The 26,997-nt window shown below is 38.0% G+C and overlaps 1 protein-coding gene across 16 annotated transcripts in view; it reads right to left on the reverse strand.

The window, feature by feature from the left end:
* Positions 1–26,997, reverse strand: part of RYR2 (ryanodine receptor 2) — a 745,790-nt gene that overhangs the window by 149,776 nt on the left and 569,017 nt on the right. For 15 of the 16 annotated variants that reach the window (XR_014827812.1, XR_014827813.1, XR_014827814.1 and 12 more), the window contains 6 exons: positions 19,880–19,957; positions 18,400–18,475; positions 12,796–12,919; positions 11,818–11,933; positions 8,330–8,394; positions 5,505–5,626 (listed from right to left, as the gene is read on the reverse strand). Coding sequence is in view for 11 of the 16 variants with exons in the window: in XM_084996827.1 (XP_084852953.1) it covers positions 5,505–5,626; positions 8,330–8,394; positions 11,818–11,933; positions 12,796–12,919; positions 18,400–18,475; positions 19,880–19,957 (581 nt within the window). In the remaining 5 variants the exon portion in view is untranslated. The remainder of the gene's footprint in view (positions 1–5,504; positions 5,627–8,329; positions 8,395–11,817; positions 11,934–12,795; positions 12,920–18,399; positions 18,476–19,879; positions 19,958–26,997) is intronic. The other variant, XR_014827816.1, reaches the window with a different exon arrangement.

A 26,997-nucleotide genomic window follows, 5' to 3' on the forward strand; every position in this document is an offset into this window, starting at 1 on the left:
TTATTTATGCTTTCATTGAAACAAAGGCAAAACAAAAGCAACTTTCTCTAGGCGCTCTCCTCCTCTGAGCTTCATGTTTGTTAACTCAACAAGGGTCTGTGTCCATCTTCAGATTGATTCCATATTAGAATTGTACATATTTTGGATTCTTGGGATCCAGTCTCTTGGAAGCGCTATCTTTTACCTTTCTGACAACTTTCTCGTATCCAGGATGAAACATCCTGAGAAGATGCTGACATTTGTAAAACTAGGATTATGTTTTAATCCTAGACGCAGCATGTTTTTGTGATGATGGAAAAGACAACGTCTCTAGCTCCCATTTTGTGGGATCCAAGTGACGTATGAGAATCTGTCAGGGAAAAATGATTTCTTATAAGATCAGCAGCTTCCTAACCCTGGCTATTTCTATTGAATAACAGATGTACCACCAGAGAGAAATACAGATTTATAGAAAGCTAGGTCCTCAGGAAAGAAGTTTTCTCTCTCTCCCTTCTTCTCTCAAAGGATGGTTTCTAAGCAGCCTATAAAGTTTGATTATTACAAGCTTTGTTATAGTTTCCCTAAAAGTATTTTCCATAATCCTGTTATCCCTTTTCTATCTCTGTTATTACCATTCTTAAGAATTCATATTGCATCTGCAATCTTCTCATTGATTCATTGCCTGTGAGTCTGTTTTCCACCTCATTGCTCTCCTGAAAAACTCTTGAAATTCTCAATACCCTCTAAATAGCAAGCCTAATAAGCTCTCTTTCAGTTTCCATCCTGGAGAGCTCTCTCCAATACTCGACATCATTAACTACTTAAATCTGTGAAACTCTGGATTCTGTTTTGTTAATATTTCCCCCTTCCTCTCTAGTTAACTATTCTCTGTGCTCTTCAATGACCCACTTCTGAAAACTCTCCCAGTGTAATCATTCTCCAAGTTTTGGTACAGACCTTTTTGCTTCTCTCTGGTTCTACTTTAGTTTCATCTCCTTTCAGAGCTCTGCGTATTAGCTGGGTATGGAGAACCCCCGGATCTGTCATATCTGGCCCTGACCTCGCCACCTAAACTAAACACCTATTTTCAACTTGGGCTAGGTATCTACAGTTGAATGACTTATTCGTACATACCTTCCATAAATACTTCTTTCACCAAATTTAACCTCTTCTTCTCAAAACTAGCGCTTCTGAAGTTTCCTGGTTTTGCGAGTGATACTGATATGGTTCCAAACACACTCAGCACTGAATCCTCAGCCCCTGGCTGGCCTCCTCCTTCCTATTTTCCACAGGATGCATCACCAGGCATGCTGATTTCCTCCCTTCACTGTTTCTCACACCCAGCCCCTCGCTGCATTTATGCCCCCTCTACACACCCTGTGTTCTATATATGGTCCATTTACCCTCATCACAATGTAGTATTATTTCAGCTCGAAATGTATGTGTCTCCTCTCCTCAGCTGTACTTCTAAGTCACCACTAAAGTTAGGAACTGTGTGTTTATCCTCAGACTTAGGACAGTATGTGGCCCATGGCAGGCATTCAGAATACTTGCTGAACAAACCCCTGTGTAACACCACCTACAGGAGGCAGCACTTCTGTTACAACAGACTGCATCCTTGCAAGAGCTCCTCATGCCTGCCAGGGCCACCCAGTTACCCTACCTTATCAATCCCACCTTTGCTGTCAGACTATCCTCTATTTCAAAAGCATCAATCAATGGCTTCTGAGTTAATGAGTTACGTAAAAAAAAAAAAAAAAGAAAAAGAAAGAAAGAAAGAAAGAAAGAAAGAAAAGAAAAGAGGAAAAAAATGTTTTAAAAGGTTAAAAAAAAAGATACTGTATTTTGGCAGTTACTGTCAATGACCGTGTTCCATAATGAATCTACATTTCCTCTAAATGACCAGCTTATATGCTTTACGTTGTTATCTTGAAATTATCCTTCTTTCTTAATCTCTGACCTACATGTTCTTTAAGATCAATTTTGAATGTCATGGCTTCCATAAATCTTTAGCCTATCCAACCCATGCAAGGTGGTCTTACTTCACTGTGAATCCCACAGCACTGCTCAGCTTTCTGCTACTGCAACAGTATTTATTCCCATATACTTAGTCCTGCCAAGCACACACCTAGAGCGCAGAGATCATGTCTAACTCTTCGTGGATATGAAGATACTAACTTTAGACAGGAAATGCTTAGTGAATATTTCTAGTGCCAGATGGTATCTAAACAACTAATGGAGACAACCTGGTTTCAACTGTGAATTTAAGTTAGACCCAGACAACTACTGCTACACACAACTGTTAAATACCAATTAAAATGATCACGGTAGTGCCCACCATGTATATGAATGTATGCTTGTTTACATATAGTAGCAGGGACAGTTTTCTTCATACCTATTTTATCCTATTTTTTACCTATTTTACTCACTGAAGTAATATATAACTGAAGTGGTAAGAAATTTATAAATTTCAGTGATTCCATTTCAACATGCCAAAAGAATTATTTAATTTGTGTTTGGTAATGTGATAGAGATGCTGATTGTTTTAAAACATATTTTATGATTATAAATGTAAGGTTTTTTTCATTTTAAAAATGTGGAGAACACATAAAAATTGTAATACAAAATCTACAGTATACTACCAAAAAATAACTATTAAAAGTAAATTTATTCCTTACTAGCACTTTTCTATACATACAAATTTAGGGGTTTTTTTAGAAATCCAGATCGATACTATTTGAACATTTATTTTTTAAACGATAATTTTCCTAAGTTAGTACGTACTTGTATCCATCATCATTCTAATGACTGGACAACAGGTACCACAGTTTATTTACCATCACTTTACTCATTTTTTTTTCACCCCTGAATTTTTCTGCCTGAGGTAAAATGCTTTCTATGTTTGGCATTAAAGTACTCTGAAGAAAGAAGTTACTTCTGTTATCATGGGTCTCATTCTTATGCGTTGGAATTTTAATGACATGCATTTTTTTTTTTCCCAAAAGTGTTAATGGGAGAAGCAAAATTCACCAAGCCTCTTGCCAAGAGGTGAAGAAAAAACTGAAGTTGAAATCATTAAAAGCTGAGGCAGTGTTATTAGAGAGTGTAGGGCAAGTCCCTCAGACTATATCAGCTGAGCCTCGCACAGAATCCTGATGCTCTTCTGATTTGTTCTGTGAGGGTTAGAGTTGGCAAAGGGAGATGAGTTACTTCTGTAGTGAATGAATAGTTCCTAGATTAAGACTGCAAATTGAACTGAGAGGGCCAAACACAATAAAAGGGGGAGAGGGAAGAACAGAATTGGCAGTTTTATTCATATTTTTCCTCTATATCATCCAATGGTATTTGCTATTGATTTACACAATTGAGTGTCATGAAATTAACAGCATACTCTAGGAACCAAGTTTCTGTTACCAAAGGCTAACTGGACCCAGGGGAGACTAGTAGATGCTGCCGTAGCCCTGGTCCCATGATGTTTAATGGTAACTGGGTCCCCAGGTGCTTTCCAACTACTCTATGTGCAATGTACATTCCACAGGGGGACCCTGGGCCAGCAATGTAGTGAGTGTGCACAGGAAATGAGAAGGGACAGGGCACTCTCTCCCAGAAAAGGCAGCAAGAAGGCCAAGCCAAAGTCGGGGGAGGGAGCGGCCTTGCATCTCAGAAAGTAGCTCTTCCTTCCCTTTCCTTTTGGAACAGTTTGTGTAAACCAACTATGTCATGGGGATGGACACTCTTGTTATTTTAACTATCATCAATTTTATCAACTTCACAGGAAGGTGTGTTTTTTTTTTCTTCTGGAAGTTCCTTAAGCTAGGGGTCGAATCAGAGCTGCAGCTTCAGGCCTGCGTCACAGTCACAGCGATGCCAGATCTGAGCCACATCTGTGACCTATGCTACAGCTTGTGGCAATGCCAGATCCTTAACTCACTGAGCAGGGCCAGGAATTGAACCTACATTCTCATGAATACTAGTCATGTTTTTATCCTTCTAAGCCACAATGAGAACTCCCAGAAAGTTTTGTTTGTTTGTTTTGTTTTAAGATTACAGGTTTGGCATAGGAAAGTTTCCAGGCTAGGGGTCGAATGGGAGCTGCAGCTGCTGGCCTACGCCACAGCCACAGCAATGCTAAACCTGAGCCATGTCTGCAACCTACACCACAGCTCACAACACCACCAGATCCTTCACTCACTGAGTGAAGCCAGGGATCAAACTCACAGATAGTAACTGGGTTTGTTTCTGCTGAGCCACAATGGGAACCCCCCAGGAAGATTATCATTTGAAGTTTGGAAACATTTTTAATGGTGTGGCAACCCTGTATCACACCACTTGCTAGTTGTTGGTTGCGGAAACAGACAATTAATTTGAGAAAAGAGATGAGCTTAAAATTCCATCCCTAGTGTTCCATCCATAGCAACCTCATCTTTACTCTCTGGTAACAGTCCACATTCAACCTCATCTCTGTATCAATAGGTGGATACTGCACTGCCATGTCATTAAAGTCAAGCCCATGCTCTGAAACTAAAACTGCTCTTAAAACCAGAAAGTCTAAAAGAAAAAAAGAAAAAGGAAGAAAGAAAGAAAGAAAAGGAGGTCTATTTTCCAGGCAAAGTGCTGGTCACAACTCAGGCCTGGTCAACACTATGACTGCACCCTTACAGAGGACCCAGTTAAGCTGTGCCCAGTGTCCAGATTCACAGATACTTTGAGATAATAAAGCATACATTTTTAGGCCATAAAATTTGTAATAATACTGCTAAAACAGCAATAGATTTAAAAAAAAAAAAAGTCAAGTCCAAGGAAAGCCTGTATTCTGCTTGATAAAAGGCACTCCTTCGTACAGAACTTTTTTCGAATATACTCTAAAAGCTTGGTATGGAGCCCTGTGCAATGTAATACAGAAGCAGACTCTCTCAGTAATTGAGTCTCACGTATACCAAGTTCTGGCAGAATTCTGAGGACTCAGACTTAAAATCACAAATAAATCTCTGAAGAATATGTGGGTTTAAACAGAAATGAGAAAGCACTGCTGGGACACTGGCTTGAGTGGTATGCAGGGAAATCTTCAGGAAGTATATATGTTTACTTCACTTTGTTCCAAGATTGGCCATTTTTTTTTTGTTTTTACAAATTTAAAATTATAATTTCTGTACATGAGATTCTACCCTCCTGAAAACTATAGGCTGGCAAAAACATTTGATTTGAACATATTTTAAAGAAATCAATGTTAAAAGCATCATGCATCAAAAATACTAATACATGGATGCAACTCGGGCCTCTATTTGTAGTATTTTGTTCCTTCTATTTAACATTACATGTGGCAGATAAAATATATGAAAACTCAATACCTAGAACACATGTATTAACCTGCCCAAACCATCCTCATTCCAAGGGGTCAGGGGCCAGGAGCCAGGGACGATGGGGGAGCCCTCTGCCTGCTGCTACTTCAAGATCCTGAGATGTGCTTTCTCAAATGCAAATACACTTAACTCAAACAACAGTTGTTATTTTTTATAGCTGTTTACCTAGTCACCATTTCTTTCTCTTTGTTTGATGCATGTCCTCCAGAACAGAGAGGTCTGCTTGCTGCAGATAAGAAGTATAAACGGTGGTTTTTGAAATACTGATCAATTAAAGGAAGAACGACCTGAAAGAAAGGAAAAGAAAACAGATCTACACAGTGGAATCTTCTGGGGGATGAGGGTGTGTTGAGTCTCTGGAGCAGCCAGAGTTCTGTCCGCATGCAGTAAGTCCCCAATATCCATAGCCACGCCAGTCTGCACATTTCACATATGCCTCCCTTAATTTTCACTTTGCTATCTCTGGTGTGTGTGTGTGTGTGTGTGTGTGTGGGTGTGTGTGTGATTATGGAAAACACACCAAACTTTCAGTGGTTTGAAATTATTATCAATACTTTCTCAAGATGAGATATTATTAATATTTTCATATAATGTAGTTCACTGCCCAGTAAGTTCAAAAATAATCAATGATGACCATTTATTGAGGCTCTACTACATCTAAGAATGGCAACTGACCTGCTATCGTTTCATGTATCCTAGTAACCACTCTGCAGGATGATGGGTGCCATTACTCCTGCTTTCTAGATGTTAAATTGAGATGTAGAAAGTGACTGATATATTCAAAGTTACAGTGCCACTTACCTACTGGCACAAAGTTCTTCTTACCTGGCCTCTCTCAAAGCTTACCTCCCAATTATCCATTCTAGTCCAGCTTGTCTTTGGCCAAATCCTTCTTCTCACCCTGCCCACTTACACCACAGGCTCTGGACATGCCATTCCCTCAGTCTGAAATGCCCTTCCAACACCCTATAACCTACTCGCTGCACTCTTTCTGTAGGCTCAGTGCAGTGGCACTTCATCTGATAAGCCTTTGTTGGCCTGTCACCCAGATAAACTCCGCTGGTCTTCTAACATCACTTGTTGATATTTCATATGTGTGATTTTGGACTGCTCTCTCTTCCTAAGAGTGTACAGAGCTCATGAGAGAAAGAGACATTTCTTGGCCTCTATGCTTGCTCTGCTTTGTTGACCCCTGACTCACCAGTGCTTAGGACTTTGTTGGGCCTGTAGCAAGCACTCAATGAATGTTTGTTAAATAAATAAATGAAAAAAGTAATAATATTGGCATTACCAGTATTTAGAATCAAGTCTGTCTAGATGAATGTTTGTTAAATAAATTAATGAAAAAAGTAATAATATTGGCATTACCAGTATTTAGAATCAAGTCTGTCTAATTACATTTTTTCCCTCCGAGGTAGGTATAATATATTTTTTAATAACAGGAAGACACAGGTTTTCAGTAGTCTTCCTAGAAAGTTATGACATTGCCTGAACTTACTGACTGGCATATAAGTATGTGATTGAAGGAATCACAGACTCAATAGAAATTAAGCCACGTCAGACCTGCAAACAAAATCACTAGGGATACTAAGCACACTGGCAATGCAATACAAGAAGTATTTCAAATGTATGATCAGAGGTATTGAATACAGCATTTCTGATAACTGGTTATCAAGGAAGATTACATCCTAGGAGACTAGATAACCAGCAATGTACAGCCCAGGACAAACTTCAGATGATGGGTACAGATTCTGGGCACTATAATGAGTGGAAAGAAAAATGCAAGAGATGCTTCCCTTACAATTAAGAGTATGAGTCTGAAAGCATATATATGAGGCCAAATATTAATCAATCAAAATAACATGTCATTTTGCAAATGACCTATGCCCACCAAATGCAAACTTTGACAGGAAATTGACAGAAATCATTAGGCCTTCAGGTTAACTAAAATGCACTGTAACTAGGAAAGCTTCCCAAGGGCATTTTGGGGACAGGAATCCCCAGGACAGAGTCTGATGCATGATACAGATAAGCCACATAGCAAACCCTGAGTGAGCGAACAGACCCAACACGGAGAACTTTGCAACTCATCTTGCTTCCTTATTGGCTGAAAGGAAGTCATGAATGTTTCAGGCATAGAACAAATCTTGATAAATTCTTAATAACTAATAAATCTTGATAAATTCTGAATAACTAATAATCATGGGATATATTCTAACTATGAACTATTCATCCTCCCTGGGCCTGAGTTTTCCTTTTCTGAGTAGGATTATGGTCCCACAATAAAGATCCTATGGTAAAAATTCTTACAACGCACCTATTTATAAAGTAAGTAATGCTTTTCCTTTTTTTTTTTTTTTTTGCTTTTTAGGGCCACACCCATGGCATTTGGAGGTTCCCAGGCTAGGGGTTGAACTGGAGCTACAGCTGCCGGCCTACACTGCAGCCACAGCAATGCCAGATCCAAGCCATGTCTGCCACGTACACCACAGCTCTTGGCACCACCGGATCCTTAACCCACTGAACGAGGCCAGGGATCGAACCCGCCACCTTGTGGCTCCTAGTCAGATTTGTTTCCACTGTGCCATGATGGGAACACCTGAATTTCCTCTTTAAACAAGAAATATTCATCTAAAGCTTTTAAATCAGAGCAATATTTAAATATTAGGACATAGATATTTCTCTTCTATGCCATATGATAGAGCCAAAAAAGAGCCCTCTGACTCAGACTTTAGAGAGAATGAAGTCATTTGAGAAATACAAATGAAGGGTAGAGTGAGTTCAAGTACGGCCAAGTATACTGGGAACAAATTCATCCCACATTGTTCATGACGTTATTTCTGTACCACAGAATATTTACTTAGAGTGGAATTCACATTTGTAGACAAGTGCATTCTGCAAAGACGCAAACAATCTAAAGAGTATATTTGGTAAACAAACATTTGGTAAACAAAAATTAAAGGAAAAAAAAGACAGATTGGATACTGTACTTTAGCAAAGAACTTGATTTCTTGTTCATAAGGGAAATGTTCTCCTTTGCTTCTGCTGCCACCATCTGTAGATATGAAGAGTTTTTAGGTACATGTTGCACTTCAAACATTAGATATTCAAAACGATATTCACACCAAAGGCAAAGTTGAGAACGCACTGCTAAACGCGTTATCCCACTAAACTGAGCATAAAAATAAAAAGTTAACTTCAACAGTGTAATAAACAGATTTCAAAATACCCAAATCAAAAAAAAAAAAAAAAAAAACTCAAGACAGCCTATACATGTGTTTATGAGCACACACATACTGGTATAGCTTTGAGACATATAGGGAGAAAACTGGAAAAGTAAAAATCCCACATTCTCAGCAGTAAAATCCCACACCTTCTTTCAATAAGAAAGACGTCTACTAGGGTGAGAAGAATGGAAAATAAGTAAACATAATTTGTTAGATAGTAATAAAGATAGCTATTTCTAATAAAGATAGTTATTTCTTGGTGTGACTAAAAGTTAAAGCTTTTTAACACTAATGCATCGACAGAAAAACTGTAGGAAGCCAGCGACTGTGTTGGAGGGATGGATCACCACTGTCATAGTAGGTTGGAAAATTAACATCCTGCTCAAGAATAAAGAAATCCACTGGTGTCAAAAGATAACTTCCATAAGCAAAGCAAAAACTCCACAATTTTCCCCATGGTGTGGAAAAAGAGTTCGGGTGAAAAACTGATTGGCCTCATGCATTTGGCTTGGAAGGTGGCCTTTCTTATCCCACCCCATGCAAGCAGAGGAAGTTTTCATGCATAGAGAAGCAGTAGTAAAAAACTATGATAACCATGGAGAACAGATTGGAGGACTAAACATTTCAGAATTGGATATAAGATCTTAGTAAAAATCTGTGAGCAGAGCTTCCACATTTTATAAGAATCAAACTAACTGTCACTTGAAGAAGTTCTTTTGCAGCTAGAAATAAAAACAATTTGAAATATGCTTTATCAAATCTTGGATGTAAATTCAGGATAATTTTTAGAGAACTTAGATAATATTGCGTTAAATGAGATAATGCTCTTCCTATGAATAAATAAAAGAAAATAACGGCTTTTTAGCACTTGTAAATTTCATGTTCTTAACTCACTCTTGCATGGAATCTCTCTCAAGCATTGTATGCAAAATGGCTGGACTGATTTGAGGGACCTCCTCATATAAACGTTACTAAGAGAGCATTTTGCAGCTGGCTAAACCTGCTGATGTTTCAAAGAATTAAATGGCAAATACCTTTCATTACATACTTTAACAATGCTTATGTAGAAAATGTGAAAAAATTTGGAGAGAATATGATCTGTGATATAATATAGAAAAAGGCATATCCATGCATATTCTTACCATCACCATCAACCTATGCCTAAGAATGAATAAATTAAAGGTGTGTTGCAAAGGCAAAAAAAAGTGAAAGATAGAAGAAAGTACTACAGAAGCTTTGTTTTTCAGTATTAATGAGAAAAATGGAAATAAAGATCAATGACCGCGTAGACGATCTAAATTCTACGTGCTCCTCTAACAGAGCTCTTGTACATAATTTGCCCTGCCAAAGCCACCTGGAAAAGGAACAGATAACATCAGCAAATGTAAAAACAACAACAACAACAAAAACCCTAATTCTGTGGGGCTTTCTAGTAATCTAGCCTTGTTTCTCCACAGAATTCTGTCTATAAGACCTTCTCTAACCAATTGAAAAAAACAAATGTATGAAGTGGGTGAATCTGCCCTGCAGTAAGCTTCTCACTGTTCCCTATACTCAAACACTGTCCTGGGAGGTTTATTCAGAAACTTGAATACAATGTGAATAAAGCCTAAACACATCCCACCTTTCGAAGTTCTGTTTCTGCTATCCACACAGAGACAAAAATAAAATAAATAAAATTTTTTTGTTCTTATTCCCTTCTCCAAATGCTTGCTCATTTTTTCCTCTTATCCTCTCTCTCATCAAAAAGAAGGCTGGATCCCAGAGTGGCTACTCATTCAGATACTTTTAAAGGTAAATTAGAAATTTTCAATATTTAACTTTGTACATAAAAACCTCAGAAATTCACCATGGCCTCATTCTTGTTCTTTGGTCAAATTTTATTCAGACGATCTGGCTCCTTGTCAAGATGACTATTGTTAATTTTTAAAATTATTGTTGGATGAATTACGAAGAGATTGCCTATTATAGATTAGTTGTATAATTGGCCTGTACGAAATAGATAGTTCAGAAGAGAGCAAAAATATAGCATTTGGCCTGTAGATGTAGCGATGAGTTGAAAGAGAGGACATTTTTTTTAAGAGAATGATGCTCAAATAGGAAATCTTCCATCATGTTTGGAATCCAGGGCCCTGGGCCAGTAACAAGAAAATGCCACAGCTCAAATTTCTATAAACTTTAACCTGATGCTCTGCTGGAAACTAAGTATAAATCCTAAGAAAACAGCAGCCAAAAAAGCCCTTGGTTGGGGTGGGGGGTATGTCACTGATGCATTGCTAAGAGATCCAGGACTATGGGCCCCAAGAAAAAGGGTTGAAAACAGAAAGAATGATGGTTCAAACACAAAAATAAGAACAAAAACAGAACCTTCAAAGCGGAAAAGAAAATAAGAAGATCACCACCAGCAGAGCACACTGTTTTTCAAAAGTGACCAAAGTCTACTTCTTTATATCTTAATACCAACCAGTGGCAGAAGGGGGATTTGTAGTTATTTCCCCAATGCATTTTTTTTTCTAGCTGTACAGTAGGAAAAAAAATGTATTGGGGAAATAACTATTAAAAAAATAACAATACAGACTTAAAAAAAAATAAAGGTATTCAAAGCTTTTTTTTACCATGAAAAAAAAAAAAAAGAAGAAGGTGAGTAATGAATAGTGTGAATTTTAATTCAACAATGCTGAGGCCAATCACAAAATAAGGGACGTGGGAGGGGCCTGTCTTGATGATGTCTTCTGAATCTTAAGATTTAAAATATAGAGTTCTTTTTGGACTTAAATGGCACAGAGCCAGATGGGGAAGAGGTCTTTCCTTTCGCTCTAGGATGGTAATAAAGTACTCTGCCTGGCAGATACTCTAGTACAAATGTGTGACCCTGAAAAGGCTAAACTCAAGGTCTTCACACTATCTAGAAATCTGGGGAACCCACAGTTTAGTTTAGGTCTTTTGTTTCTTGTTTTAAGAGCAGAGCAATTAATTTCATTAGGAAAGATTGAACTGTACCTTAAATGTTGAAGTCCATCCAATGCATCCTTCAAAATGAAAACTTAATGCCACCACACATTTTAAGGAGAAAAGAACTACAGGTTAGATTTAAGTTCTCAAAATCTACCCATCCTTAAAAACAAGTCTGCCTACTGACTCCGGGAAGAGCTTGTAAGCATCTCAGTAGTCTATGCTGTTCTACACCCTGAAGCTGTAAATGTTAAGAATAACAAAACCTAGGCTGTTAGTAATAGGACTACGGTACCTACCAAATTCCAGGATATACTGATGGGCTTCATCCACATAGCGAATGAGTTGCTGAAGAAAACTATAGGCAAATCGTTTCTCAATAGAGGGCGTGTCCAATTCCAGGTCCTTGAATCCTCTAGAATAGCAAAAACGAAAGATAGAAACCAACATCTACAAAGACTAGTAGAAGGTAAGGTAAAAACGAAATATACTTTGTTAAATATTTCTATAGAGAGATGTATAGTTAATATTTTACATATGGCAACATATATAGAGAGAGCAAGTAATACAGGTAAATTTGAAAAGTTAGCTAATATTCTTTAGCTAAAACAAAACTGAGATTTGATTTATATGCAGTACTTTGCACCTGATATAAAACTGTGCTAATTCACTATTACTACGTGATAAAATACTTCATTGGAAAAAATAGAGGAGTGATTTTGCCTAAATGATGGGTGGGGATTTAATATGTGACGCATAAGGCAGACAAATACTACATGATACCACTTATTTGTGGATTCTGAAATATGGCACAGATGATCCTGTCTACAAAACAGAAACAGATCATGGCCAAGGAGAGCAGACTTGGGGTTCCCAGGGGGAAAAAGGGGAGGGAGTGGGATGGACAGACAGTTTGGGGTTTTTGGATGCAAACTGTTATGTTTGGAATGGATGGGCAATGGGGCCCTACTGTGCAGCACAAGGAACAGTGTATAGTTGTATTAATTTGCTGTACAATGGAAATTGAAGAAACACCATAAATCAACTATACTTTAATAATAAAAAAAAGAATAAAGAGAAAAATAAGGAAGCATAAGGCACTCAGTTATATGGCAAAATAGCTAAGGGCATTAATGTTTCTGACATGTCTATTCTGAACACACTACTTCTAGGATTTAAACAGATGCTGAGTTTATTTTCAGCATTAAATCTGATAGGCATATTTAAATATTCAGTCTTATAATAAGAATGTGTAACTGGAGTAGGTGTGCTTTTACCTGGATACAGCATAGCCATTGATCTGCAGGAACTTAAGGATGTCCTGTGCTTTTTCTCGATCCTTGGCTTTCTCTTTGGCTGTCAGTGTATCATAGGGTACCAGCAGGGGATGGTTTCCACCTCCTAAGAGGATGTCAAGATGAGAAACAGCATAGTAATTAGAAAATAATCTGAGATGAGATATGGCTGCTGCATACTAGGGCTGCACTACAAAACTTTTGGTATCCTCTAATTACACAAAGACGATATTAGGACTCAAATAAGACTCTTTCTTCACTCTCTAGTGCCTTTAATACTTCAGTTAATCTAGGAAACCTGTTCAAAAAAGATTGTGCATATGTCTTCTAAGAGTCAGTAAAACATGAACATAGAGACTTTTTAAGATCAAGTATCAAGGACCTGTGATCACACAGGAAAGAAAAAGAAGCTGTGTCCTCTTCTCCACTCAAACTTTGCAGAGTGTATTTGTGCATGAAAACATGCACAGCTGGATTCACGAAAATTACAAGATGTGTTTCAAGCAATATGCCTCATTTCTATCCCATGGAGAGAAGAGAAAACAATGTCTTAAATATGGAATTTTTACTATGCCTCCCAGAGCAGAGAGTACTTTACACTCACATCTTTCTAAATACATACAACCCATATGTACGTAGACTCCTAAGGTACAAACTGACTTCTCTTTAATACCTAATAAAAGTAATATATGTATTTGATTGATGAGAAATCATGACAAGAATTTAGGTTTCTTTTTTTTTTTTTTTTTGTCTTTTGTCTTTTTTGTTGTTGTTGCTATTTCTTGGGCCGCTCCCGCGGCATATGGAGATTCCCAGGCTAGGGGTTGAATCGGAGCTGTAGCCACCGGCCTACGCCAGAGCCACAGCAACGCGGGATCCGAGCCAAGTCTGCGACCTACACCACAGCTCACGGCAACGCCGGATCGTTAACCCACTGAGCAAGGGCAGGGATTGAACACTCAACCTCATGGTTCCTAGTCGGATCCGTTAACCACTGCGCCACGACGGGAACTCCAAGAATTTAGGTTTCTAGTGTACCACTTTTGGTAAGAAATACTAAAAGCTGGAGTTCCCTTTGTGGCTCAGCAGTTAATGAACCCAACTAGGATCCATGGGGATGCGGTTTGATCTCTGGCCTCGCTCAGCCGGTTAAGGATCCAGTGTTGCCGTAAGCTGTGGTGTAGATCACAGACGCAGCTCGGATCCCGCATTGTGGTGGTGTGGCTGGCAGCTGGAGCTCCTATTTGGTGGTGCGGCTGGCAGCTGTAGCTCCAATTTGACCCTTAGCCTGGGAACTTTCATATGTCGTAAGTGTGTCCTTAAAAGGAAAAAAAAAAAAAGAAATATTAAAAGCATTCTTTTAGATATAAAAATTCTAGGGAGTACCTAAATTAAAAAAACTAATAAAGAGGAAATCATTTATAAAATTACAAATTTTATAAAAATATTCATAAGAATTTATAAAAATTTCAAAAAGTGCACTGATAATTCCATATGTAAAGAACTGATACAAAGAATGCTATCAAAGCAGCAGCAAAATGCACAGCATGGTATGCCCCAAATAAAAAGTTTATAAGATATGTACAGGAATATGTTTTATATGAGATGCTGAAATTCCTTGAAATATAATTTCTAAGAGAACTTTAGAAAAAAATAATTGAAAATCACTATTTTGTTTGAATTATGATGACAACGTAGAGCCTATTAAATCTGGTTAAGCCTGGAATTCCCAAAACAATCATAAAGGTTGAATCAACCCTACATAAGAAACGAACAAACAGAATGAAAAAGGAGGAAATGCCATGCTTTCCTAGGGCTTGCTTTGACAAGAGTGCCATCTATAGAAAGGCAATCACACACTGAACCTTATGACCATTAGGTGACACTGTATGATCACAAATGCAAAGGGACAGTCAGGCAGGAGCCACCATGCCAATGCTAAGCATATTAAGAAACCATGAGTTACTTTATAGTATGGTATAATAATAATAGAATACAACTGTCAGTATAATACAATTGTCATGTGATAATACTAATAAACATTTCATGAACAGCAAGAAGGATAGAGAATATATTACTAAACCCACTGGGAACAAAATTGGCTTCTATCATAGAGAAAAAATTTACAGAATACTTAACAAAAAAATTTTTTTTCAATATAGTTCATTTACAATGCTGAGATAATCTCTGCCGTACAGCAAAGTGACCCAGTCATACATATATACATCCATTCCCCTTCTTATATTATCTTCCATCATGGTCTATCCCAAGAGATCAGATACAGTTAGTTCCCTGCTATACAGCAGGACCTCATTTCTTATCCAATCTAAATGTAATAGTTTGCCTCTACTAACCCCAAAGTCCCAGTGCTACAAATTTTTTAAAAATCAAAAATCTAATTTAATCACCTTACAATCATGACCTATTTTCAATTCTACAATGGCATGTAGTCCTTTATTCCTAGAGAAATTGGCAAGCTTGCAGTCCACAATGATTTGGGGGTCACACCAATAGGTTACTTTGAGAAAAGGTGGGAAGATAGGGTGGGTGGAGAAAGAGAGAATGAAGTCTAAACTTTAAAAATCTTAAGAATACAAAGTACCCTCTGACTCTAAAATGCTTCTGAATTAGACAAGGTAGGTACTTTCAAGTCAGCCAGAAGACTACAAATTCTGTGTCCTTTGCTGTGCCACTTAATGGCAGGATAACTACCTTGATCTTCCAAAGCTCAGATTGCCCATCCATAACAGCGACGGGGGCGGGGGGTAGATATTGCTTGGGAGGGAAATGAATCTGCAAGAAATCCTAGGACACTGACCCAAACATACAGCACTGGCTTGTGAACTCACTCATGCTAAAGAGTCAAAAGTGCTTGATACCAGAACCGTCCTTGGCCTGATGGCAGATCATCACAGCCGCCAAAACATGATGTGACGGTGGGGCAAGAATGATAACAAGGAATGCTTGTTCTTTACATTTTTCACTCTTGAGTGAGCACTGGTCATCTTTTTTAGACTTTCCCTCCTCTATTCTCTTCATGATATACTCCTTAAACTGCCTGATTTCCTCCAAACTCTTCAAGATTCCTAAAGCATAATGAGACAGCAACCCTGGCAGACAGCAGAAGAAATGTTCTCCAGGTTTCTCTAAAGCAGATTCATCTTCTGCACATAGATGAAAGGATGATGAAAGAGCCCTGGATGGGGCAGCTTGGGTACGGACTCTTGGTTATCAAGGTGTCTGAATGACTAAATGGCTCTGTATTTCCAGGTGCCTCCTCATTCCTAACTTCCAGGCTTCCAAGACACATGGTGGGTGCAGGCACCTCCCACACTACCACCCGGATCTTCTTGGAAGCAGAAACAGGGTTGTCAGGACACAACTTGACTGCAAAGTTTCCAGGAGAGAGAACACAGTGGTGAAAAGACCCTGTAGTTTTTGTCCTAAAATTATCCAGAACTTTGAGCCTCTCTGTTCCCAAGACACATTTCTCTTTTTCATTAGCCTCAATAATTTCAAAGCCAGGATTCAGTGTTGCATGTTTTAACACATTTCCATAGGCCTACTGTTTAATGCTAAACAACTCACTTGCTCCTTTGAAAGGGAAGACTCCATGGGGTAAGAGAAGTAATTTCACACCTTCTCCTCTACCCTCCATGGCAACTGTGCTCTTCTCCCCTCCCCTCCCCTGACAAGGTATGAATTTGGACCAGCAGGAGCTGGATACAAAGGGAGGGATGCCTCAGAAGGCACTGACTGTAGGACACCCAATGGCCAGCCCTGGGATGAAGGAATAATGATGATTTTCCAGCACACGAACTTAGAAGAGAGTAGTAAGATATTAGCTTACTACTTTTCATTGGAACCAAATCATAGTGACCAAAACATACTTAGAAAAAAAGAACAGAATTTTTTCATGTGATTTACTCATGGAACAAAGAGTGATTTTTGTCTACTGGTCATGTGGATAATGCCCCTTCGAGAGTTTCACTGAGCACATATTCTACGACTCTGTGATACAGCTATTCATCCATCTATCCGTCCTCCATCAGCCAGCCAAACAACTGATCATTCACTCTATACACCTTTATGGAATGATTCTAGAAAAACAGGCCTAGCCCTGAGTCACATTCTGGAATAGGCAATTTTGGTATGTGGAATCCTCTTGGTTCATTTCTATGATCAATTGGATGTGTGTTATTCTGTTTCCTAGTGCTTGGTGCCTGGTACCATCCTCCAACATCACAGCTCTTCCTTTCACTATGAAATATCCCCACCCTTCAAAACTAACTCCCTTTACATTCCTACTTATATTAATAAATAGGAAATAAAGTTTCCTGGTGCCCAGAACTATACATTAAGGATTACAAAAGTAACTGCAAAAGTAGCTGAAGTTATGGCCCTGAATTTTTGCATTGAGAGAAAGAAATCTACTTTATAGGACCTACACAAAACACAGGGAAATTTACTCAGTACTGTGTGATAACCTATATGGGAAAAGAATCTGAAAAGGAATGGATATATGTGTATGTATAATTGATTTACTTTTGCCATATGCATGAAATTAATACAACTTTTTAAATCAACTGTATTCCAATAAAACTTAAGAAAAAAAGGAAAAAAAAGCATTAGAAAAAAAAAAAAAAAGAAATCCACATAGGAAGTAATTAAAGAGAACACACACACTATAACTAATATGTGTATAATCAAATGTTGAATAAATAACAATGAAAGAGATCATAAGTACAGGATGAATTAAATTAAATATTTAAGCAAACATTACACATTTATATTGAAAATTAATTAAGAAAATTAATTTTCTTAATAAATTAAGATTTGAAAAATGATTAGAAGAATATTAGGCCACTTTGGTATTTTTTAAAAAACAGCAGAAAAGAGCAAGTGAAGTGTGAAAGATATAGTAACATAACCAGACTGGATAAAACAAAGAGGCTGTGATGGAAGATAGAATGAAATAAGAAAAATATTTCAGTCAGGGACAGAAGTTAGTGAGGGAGAGCTGAGTAATTAATAGAACATTTCAAGTATTAGAAAGGGAAATATAGATATCTATATGCTAAAATGGGTAAGAGTGAGCCATCAAAACTCTAAACATGAGGAAATATGCACTAATAGTCAGGAAATCATAGCATTTCCACCTTGAAACTATTACAGCCATGTTTGAACCATTCTTTTTTTTTTTTTTTCTCCTTCTTTTTTTCTTTTTTCATGGTTGCACGTGGAGCACATGGAAGTTCCCAGGCTAGGGGTTGAATTGGAGCTGCAGCTGCAAGACTATGTATGCTACAGCCACAGCAACACCGGATCTGAGCTGCATCTGCAACCTATGCCACAGCTTGTGGCAATGCCGGATCATTAAACCACTGAGCAAGGCCAGAGATCGAACCCACATCGTCATGGATACTAGTTGGGTTCTTAGCCTGCTGAGCCACGATGGGAACTCCCTGAACCATTCTAATAAAATAAAGGTACAATGAGCTCTATGCTAAAAAAACTATTTTATCCTTATTATATATTCATGGAATCTAACTCTGTTTTTTAATAAAGATTTTTAGAAAATATTACCTTTGGACTCCAGTTCCAGTTTCTTTTTCTTTGCCCATATATTATGGTAGTTTTCAGCCATCATTTCTGCCATAGCCTTCAATGAACAAAAGATATTGTAACTAAGTTATACTTTAAAAGGATACTGGAAAAGGGTAACTTTACTTTCCAACATGACATATCAAAACATGCTTTAAATTAATAAATCTCAGTGTATTGGTGCTAAAATATACCTAAAAGATAATTGATGACAGCTTTCTCATTTAGAATTTGAATTTCAGAGGATTCTAATGATCTGTGAAATTACAAAGTAGTAAACAGTAGAGGTGATTTGAGGGGAATGGCCACTGTTATTTACAATGTTTAAAGATAAACTTTTTTTTTTCTTTGCTTTTTAGGGCTACACCTGTGGCATATGGAAGTTCCTGGCTAGGAGTCAAATTGGAGCAGCAGATGTTGGCCTAAGCCACAGCCACAGCAACACCAGATCCAAGCCACATCTGCAAACTACACCACAGCTCATGGCAATGCAGGATCCTTAATCCACTGAGAGAGGCAAGGGATCAAACCTACATTCTCAAGGATAAAAGTCAGGTTCATTACTGCTGAGTCACAATAGGAACTCCCAAAACAAATGTTTTTTAATTTAATAATGAAAACTCAAATTGGACTTTAAAAATATATTTATTTGCAAGTTCTTAAGTCCCAAAGCTTTAAAAGAAAATTTACTGAACACTGAATGCAAAGGACATCAGACAAATAGTCTAGATCAATGTCTGTCCCAAACTAGCCAAGAGAGCTTGGAAGAGCCTCATTAGTCTTTTTTGGGGCCTTTGGATTTTGACACAATTACCTCTAAGAATCCTTCCACTTCTGATTTTCAAGTTTACTATGTCATTTTAACAGAGTCATACTGAAGCAATAACAAAAGCAAGCCAAATGATCTAACAAGCCATAGATTTTACTTATTTCTCTTGGAATAATAACATACTAACAATGAGAATATCATTGTCTGGTCATTATAATAACCTTTAACTTATGTTCTATGGCAATACATTTTATCTTCCATTCAAATTGAGCATTTCAAAGTAGGCACCTTAGTGACAAAGAAGAGCAGGTAAGACCATGTCTGGAACAAGCAAAATGCCATCAGTCTGCTGGGATTAACAACTGAAAATACATTACTCTTTAATGAGTAATTAAGGTCATGCTTGAGCAGAGCTTATAAATTGCTGCTTGAGTCTCTTCTCACATACAGCTATTTAATTACATTAGATATGATCTTTAAAGGAAATATATTATCTGGAGGAAACATCCTAGAAAAAGTTATATCAACTTTTACAGCATGAAAAGAATATAGTACATAGTCCATAAATCCCATGGATTCTTCAGATGATCACCATAGTCAAATCATTCATGCTGTAAAATATAGGCATGAGAGTGTTACAGTATGCTATCTGCAGAAATTTGCAGACTAGTTTTAGAAGTTAAAAGTACTTACATGCAGATCTCTGGATAGTGTGACATTGCTCATGTCAATGGCACGAGGGCTATAGCCATGGGCAGCATCCACAGAAACCTAGATAATTTACCAAAAAGGAACATCTCATTAAAAAAAACCCAGGGGAGAGAGATTTGAGAGATACTTTAGAAAAACAAGGCAAACAAACATCCAAATGTTGTTTCCTCAGATAAAATCAGCAAGTAGCTACCCAAACTGATTTTGAAAACATATCTTTCAGATGAAATTATATTTGGGTGTCTGACCATTTTTTATGGTTGGCTAATACATCCCAATATAGTAGGGATTACCAATTTTGAAAGCTAATGATCAGGATTCAACAAATTATGCGGTGAGTCCAATTATTACCCAGTCAAAGGAAACTCTTTGAGTTCTTGAGTTTCTTACCGATTTTAATCGGCTGCAGTGAAATTTACTTTTCCTTACATAAATTAGTATTTGTAAATGTCTTTATGGGCCAAAGAGTAAGATCAGATATAACCAGCTCTCTTTTTCAGTGCAAATGCTTTTATCACATTGGCTGCAGCATCCAAGATAACCAACTTTTTAATTCTAAAAGTATATCAAATACCATATGACATCACTTATATGTGAAATCTAAAATATGGCACAAATGAACCTATCTCCAGAAAAGAAACAAACTCATAGACTTGGAGAGCTGATTGTGGTTGCCAAGGGGGAGGGAGTGGGATGGACTGGGAGTCTGGGGTTGGTAGATGCAAACTATTACATTCAGAATGGATCAGCAATGAGGTCCTACTGTACAGCGCAGGGAATTATATCCCATCTATTGGGCTAGAACGTGATGGAAGACAGTGTAAGAAAAAGACTGGGTCACTATGCTGTCCAGCAGAAAATGACACAACACTGTAAGTCAACTATACTTTAACAAAAAAAAATGCATCATATAGTACTCAATGATTTACAACAATATCCAATATTCCTCAACAACCAGAGGGCTTATTATCTAAACTCTGGCATTTTAACAATGAAATCTATCTTCTCATCAACTGTAAGAAGGTTTCACTTGTTGTCCAGAGCCCTCACCTCATTCTACCCCACGCTATATTACAGGAAAGTGTACCACAGAAACAAACTTGGGTTCATGCTTAGAGATCTAAAATGATATCTTGATATGTTTCATAATTGTGTATATTCTTGTCAGACATGGATAAGCAAAAAATAAAGTAAAAGGTACAATATAGCTGGGATCCATGTCTATAGAACAAGGGGAGGCTACCATGTTCTCATGGGCTATCCTCAACTTCCTGGTCAGCTGTGCCTAAACCTTGGCTTCTGTGCCAGGACCAAGCCACTGCTACGTCCTATCTCATAATACAATCTGTAAGAAAATCAAATTTTTTTCCTCCTTTAATACCCCTGAAAGGAAATTGAGACTTACAGAACTTAAGTGACTCACTCAAGGTCATATGACTAAAATTCTGAGCAGTTACAAATTTATCTCAGGCTTCCTGACTCAGGCCTACATCCTTCTTTCTTCTTTTTTTCCCCCCCTTTTTAGGACCATACCTGCAGCACATGGAAGTTCTCAGGGCTAGGGGTCAAATTGGAGCTGCAGCTGCAGACCTACACCATAGCCACAGCAATGATGGATCCTTGACCCACTGAACAAGGCACAGGATCAAACCCACATCCTCATGGACTCTATGTTGGGTTCCTAACCGGCTGAGCCACAACTGGAACTTCCCTTCTACTTTCTTACTGTCACCGCTTACTATGTCAGCATATTACCATGTATTTCTTTTCCTAGAACTCTACTAGCACTGCCTTCCCAAAGATTATCAGTTTCTAAGTTGCTAAATTCAAAGTCTTCCTTCCAGCTACCATCAAATGGGCCCTTCTAGACTGGACACTAATAACCACAGACCACCAGCCCCTTTGTTTCACGAAGGCCACAAAACCACAAAACCACCCACCTGGCTCTCAGCTCCCCTCTCTGACCTCTTTTCCTCCTTCCACACATTATCTTTAAATATCTGTGGCTTTGTGGGTTCCTTTGGTTGTTTCTTTCTTGACTCTAAAATGCTTTCTCTAGGTGTCCCCAACCACATCTATTTGATAAATATTTTATTTACCAACTATGTTTTCATGAACCCCAAAATAAATAATCCAGCTCAGCATGGCTCTGGTGCTCCAGACTTAAATTTTTAACTACTCACTACTGTCTCCATTTGGGATTATATATGTGTATTTACTTTCTACCACTGCTGTGAGTGATTACTAGAAATGAAGTGGCTTAAAACATCACCAACTGTATGATGCCCTTTATATGAAGTATCCAGGATAGACAAATAGACACAGAAAGTAGCTGCTGAGGACTGGGGTAGGCAGGAGATGGAGAACGACTGCTAAAGAGTATGAGGTTTCTTCTGGGGATAACTGTGGTCAAGGCTGCATGACTCTGTGCTTATACTACCACCCTGGAATTGCACACTGTAAATGTTTGAATTTCTTAGTGGGCGTGAAGTAGTATCACATTGTGGTTTTAATTTGCATTTATCTAATGACTAATGATGCTGAGTATCTTTTCATATGCCTCTTGGCCATTCAGGTATCTTCTTTGGAGAAATGCCTATTCAAATCCTTTGTCTATTTAAAAAACAAAACAAAATAAACAACAACAACAACAACAACAACAAAACATCACGAAGTTATGAGAAATCTGACACAGGTCTCAATGAGCTACACTCAAGGAGTTTGAGGGCTATGTTCCTCTAGAGGTTTGAGGGAAGAATGCTTTCCAGCTTGTAAAGGCCACCCACATTTCTTGGCTCATGGCCCCTTCCTCCATCTTCAGAGCAGCCACACTGCCTCTCTCTGAATCTTCTGTAGTCCATCTCCCTTGTCCAAAGCCAGGAGAAGTTCTCTACTTTTAAAGGGAACATGTGATTACATGGGACCCACCGATAATTCAGTATCATCTTCCCAATCTTGACGTCATTAACCTTGACCACAATGGCAGGTGTCATCACATTTGCAAAGCCCAAGGAAAGCAACATTTTCAGATTACAGCTATGGGAGATGATTTCTGAAAGCCAGAATTCTTCCTAATACAACATCTAAAATCAAGAACATTATCCTCTCCACCCCACCAGCACTGCTGCACTCCCTACCTCATGGAGCACACCCCAACCACCAGCGCAACCAGATCCACAACCACCTTTGATTAATCCTCCTCCTTTGCTATCATGTACCCATCACAACATTCTGTCTCTTCTATGGCAAAGCCTCCCTGGGATACATCCATCTCTCTCCATTTTCATGGTCTTGGCTCTAATTCAGATATTTAATGTTTTTGTTTTGTTTTGTGGTGTGTATACAATATCCTCCTAGGGAGAGTGTCTTTCTGCTTTCAGTCTTTCCCTTCTCTGATTCACTCATATTTCCACAATATTTGTTATTCCCCGAGTCAGAAGCCTTTACACTCTACAATACACATCTGTAGGCCTAGGCTGAGCCTTACACATCTTAGTATTCCCAGAGTCTGGCACAAGCCATCTTTCATCAACTTTAGGATTATAAAGTGATTTCCAGTCTTGGTTATTGAAATATGGCAAGCATGTGTCTTAAAACTAATGAAGAAAGGTACTAGACTCTCTGCAAGTTTTGTGGAGTGTGTAAAATAGAGCTGATATCGTTAACTTGATTTGTTCCTAAAATAAAATTCTCAGTATTTACTATCCTCTTAGACTGTGTTCCTTACATAACTGAAGTTTATGTCCTTTTACCTTAAGTTACTGAGGCTGGTTTAAAGAATGCAAGTAGAAGTTTGTTTATTCAGAGATAGGATTCTTTTTATGTTTTTCATGACCTCTTTCTCTACTTTACATACATAGAAATCAGAAGACTAGCCAGGACTTTCTTCCATAATTTCAAGTTACCTGGAAAATGTACCATCTCTGAATTTAATTAACTCCAGTCTTATTAGCAATTAACATAACTGATAACGACCATCATGTGAATGGTTATGTGCAAGGCATATAACTTATTTAATCTTTAGAACGACTCTGAAAAAAATAAAATTAAAAAAAAATGAGTTCCCGTCATGGCGCAGCAGAAATGCATCCAACTAGGAACCATGAGGTTGTGGGTTTGATCTCTGGCATCACTCAGTGGGTTAGGATCCAGCGTTGCTGTGAGCTGTGGTGTAGGCTGCAGATGTGGCTAGGAAATGGCATTGCTGTGGCTGTGGTGTAGGCTGGAGGCTATAGCTCCAATTAGACCCCTAGCCTGGGAACCTCCATATGCTGCAAGTATGTCCCTAAAAAGACAAAAGACAAAAAAAATACAACCCAAATGTCCATCGACAGATGACTGGATTCGGAAGATGTGGTATATATACACAATGGAATACTACTCAGCCATAAAAAAGGATGACATAATGCCATTTGCAGCAACATGGATGGAATTAGAGAATCTCATACTGAGTGAAATGAGCCAGAAAGACAAAGACAAATACCATATGATATCACTTATAACTGGAATCTAATATCCAGCACAAATGAACATCTCCTCAGGAAAGAAAATCATGGACTTGGAGAAGAGACTTGTGGTTGCCTGATGGGAGGGGGAGGGAGTGGGAGGGATCGGGAGCTTGGGCTTATCAGACACAACTTAGAATAGATTTACAAGGAGATCCTGCTGAGTAGCATTGAGAACTATGCCTAGATACTCATGTTGCAACAGAAGAAAGGGTGGGGGAAAAATGTAATTGTAATGTATACATGTAAGGATAACCTGACCCCCTTGCTGTACAGTGGGAAAATAAAAATAAATAAATAAATAAATAAATAAATAAAATAGAATATCTCAGAAAAGGAGATATTGCATTCTGCCATTTTAAAATGAGGAAAAAAATAGGTTCCAAATAATTAAAAGTATTTTCCCAGTCATTACATCATATGAATAGTAAATAGCAGAATCAAGATTTTAAAGTAATTCTGTCTGACTTCAAAGAACTTATCAAATTTCTTAAAATGGCCCCTGATGTCCTGCCTGATTTGGCTGCTTAGAGTTCTCCCCCCACCATACCCCCACTTCTACCTTATTCAAGTTACTCACTCAGCTCCAACCTCATTGGCTTCCTTGACCCTCCTCACACATACCAGACCACATTCCCAACTGAGAGCATGTGAAAGGCTTGGAGCATCCTTCCCCCAGATATGTCTAACTCCCTCGCCTCTTTCAGGTCTACTCAATTTATCTTCTCCATGAAATCTACTCCAACAACCCTATATGAAATTGCAACCCATCCCAAATGCTATACGACTCCCCCATTGCACTCGCAGTCTGCCTTTCCATGATAAGTTTCTTCTTTCCATAATATTTATCACATTTTGACCCTAGTATGTAATTTATTTATATCTATTGTTTACCTTCCCCATTAGCATATAAGCTCCATGAGAGCAGAGGTTTTTATCTACTTTGTTCATGGACCAGCTGAAAAGCTTAAGATAATGCATGGCACGGAGCAGGTGTGCAGGAAATATCCGTTGAGAGAATAAATGAATCCTTCCTATGTTTCAGCCTGTTAAGATAGGTAAAACTTTCTCGTTTCATTTCTAGATTCCTCTCCTCCTCAGATTACAGACTTAGTTTTTTTCACTTGTTTAAATAGTTGATACTTGACATTTGTAATAAAAACTAGATATAAGAAATTAAAATTAGGGGGTAAAATAAGTAACTACTGAAAAATTTGTGGAATATACCTGAAATTGTCAGAAATGTCCTCCTCTTGTGCTCACTTGAGTGATCACTACCAAAAAGTCAAAATCCACACATTTTTTTAGAATCTCCTCACTTTTAATTCTCTCAGCATTGATACACTCTGCTCTATATCCGATCAAATTATTGGGGTTTTTTGCATGCACATATATTATCTTAATATGCTAATTACATAGTCCTAATTGAGTGGTAAATTTCCTGAAATCATGATTCCTGGGGTGCTCATGGTAAAAGCAAGACATTAATATTACTGATCCACATAAAATAATAATGATCATAATTAGGTCTAACACCAAAATAAACGCCCATCACTCTTACGTGATTTATAAGCCTGACAACATCTAATCTTCACAAGAACCTTTTAAATTAGATGCTCTTTTCTCTTTCATTTTAGAAAGGAGAAAATTGCACGATAGAAAGTTTAAGCAATTTGCCTGCACTCACAAATAAGCTCGCTAGTCCATGGGCAGGCCAGGATTTTAATCCCACCAGGCCGTGCCAGGTATGGCTGAGTTAAACACAGGCTACTTCTGCATTGCAGAGGAAACGCTATCCCAGTAGAAGGAAGCTGAGAAAATCAGTCCCAGAACCTAGTGAGCAAGTGACCTCCATTCATCCACATACAGCCCTGACTATAAAGTGATGCTATAATAAGTGTTTTTTAATTTATTCAAAAGAGTATATCCATTACATAATAGAAAAATGTGTTTATAATCACATCGGAGGTCGGTAATGAAGAGAAGAAAAGACAAGGAGTCTGGCAAGATGATAACTGGATAAGATGATAATACTATAAAGTTAGCAATTAAGAAATGGCAATCTATTTTCATATTTCAAACCATGCTGGTTTATGCTTCAAGAATGTGTGAAAATAATGACAAGGATTATCAATGTATTTGTGGTGATATATCTCCATCTCTGATACTGATAAAAATGTTCTTTTTTTCCCCCCCCAAATTTTAAGGTTGCACTTGCTGCATATGGTAGTTCCTAGGCTAGGGGTCCAATTGGAGCTGCAGCTGCTGGCCTATGTCACAGCCACAGCAATGCTAGATCTGAGCTGCATCTATGACCTACATCATAGCTCAGGGCAATGCCAGATTCTTAACCCACTGAACAAGGCCAGGGATTGAATCTGCATCCTCGTGGATACTAGCTGGGTTTGTAAACTGCTGAGCCACAACAGTAACTCCCTATTCTTTTCTATTCTTTTTTTTTTTTTTTAACTACTAAGAGATCAAAGTACTAAAAATGCAAACACACTCTTTTATTTACCTTTGAAGAAACCGTGGTATTAAAAATATTTAAATAAGAATGGTAATAATAAGAGTTACAGTGTAGTGAGGCCAACA

The sequence above is a fragment of the Sus scrofa genome, chromosome 14 (assembly GCF_054392235.1).
Source record: "Sus scrofa isolate SSC_HxYL_T2T_F1_AM1 chromosome 14, Sscrofa_HxYL_maternal_Yorkshire_Landrace_v2.0, whole genome shotgun sequence".
Classification (NCBI taxonomy): domain Eukaryota; kingdom Metazoa; phylum Chordata; class Mammalia; order Artiodactyla; family Suidae; genus Sus; species Sus scrofa.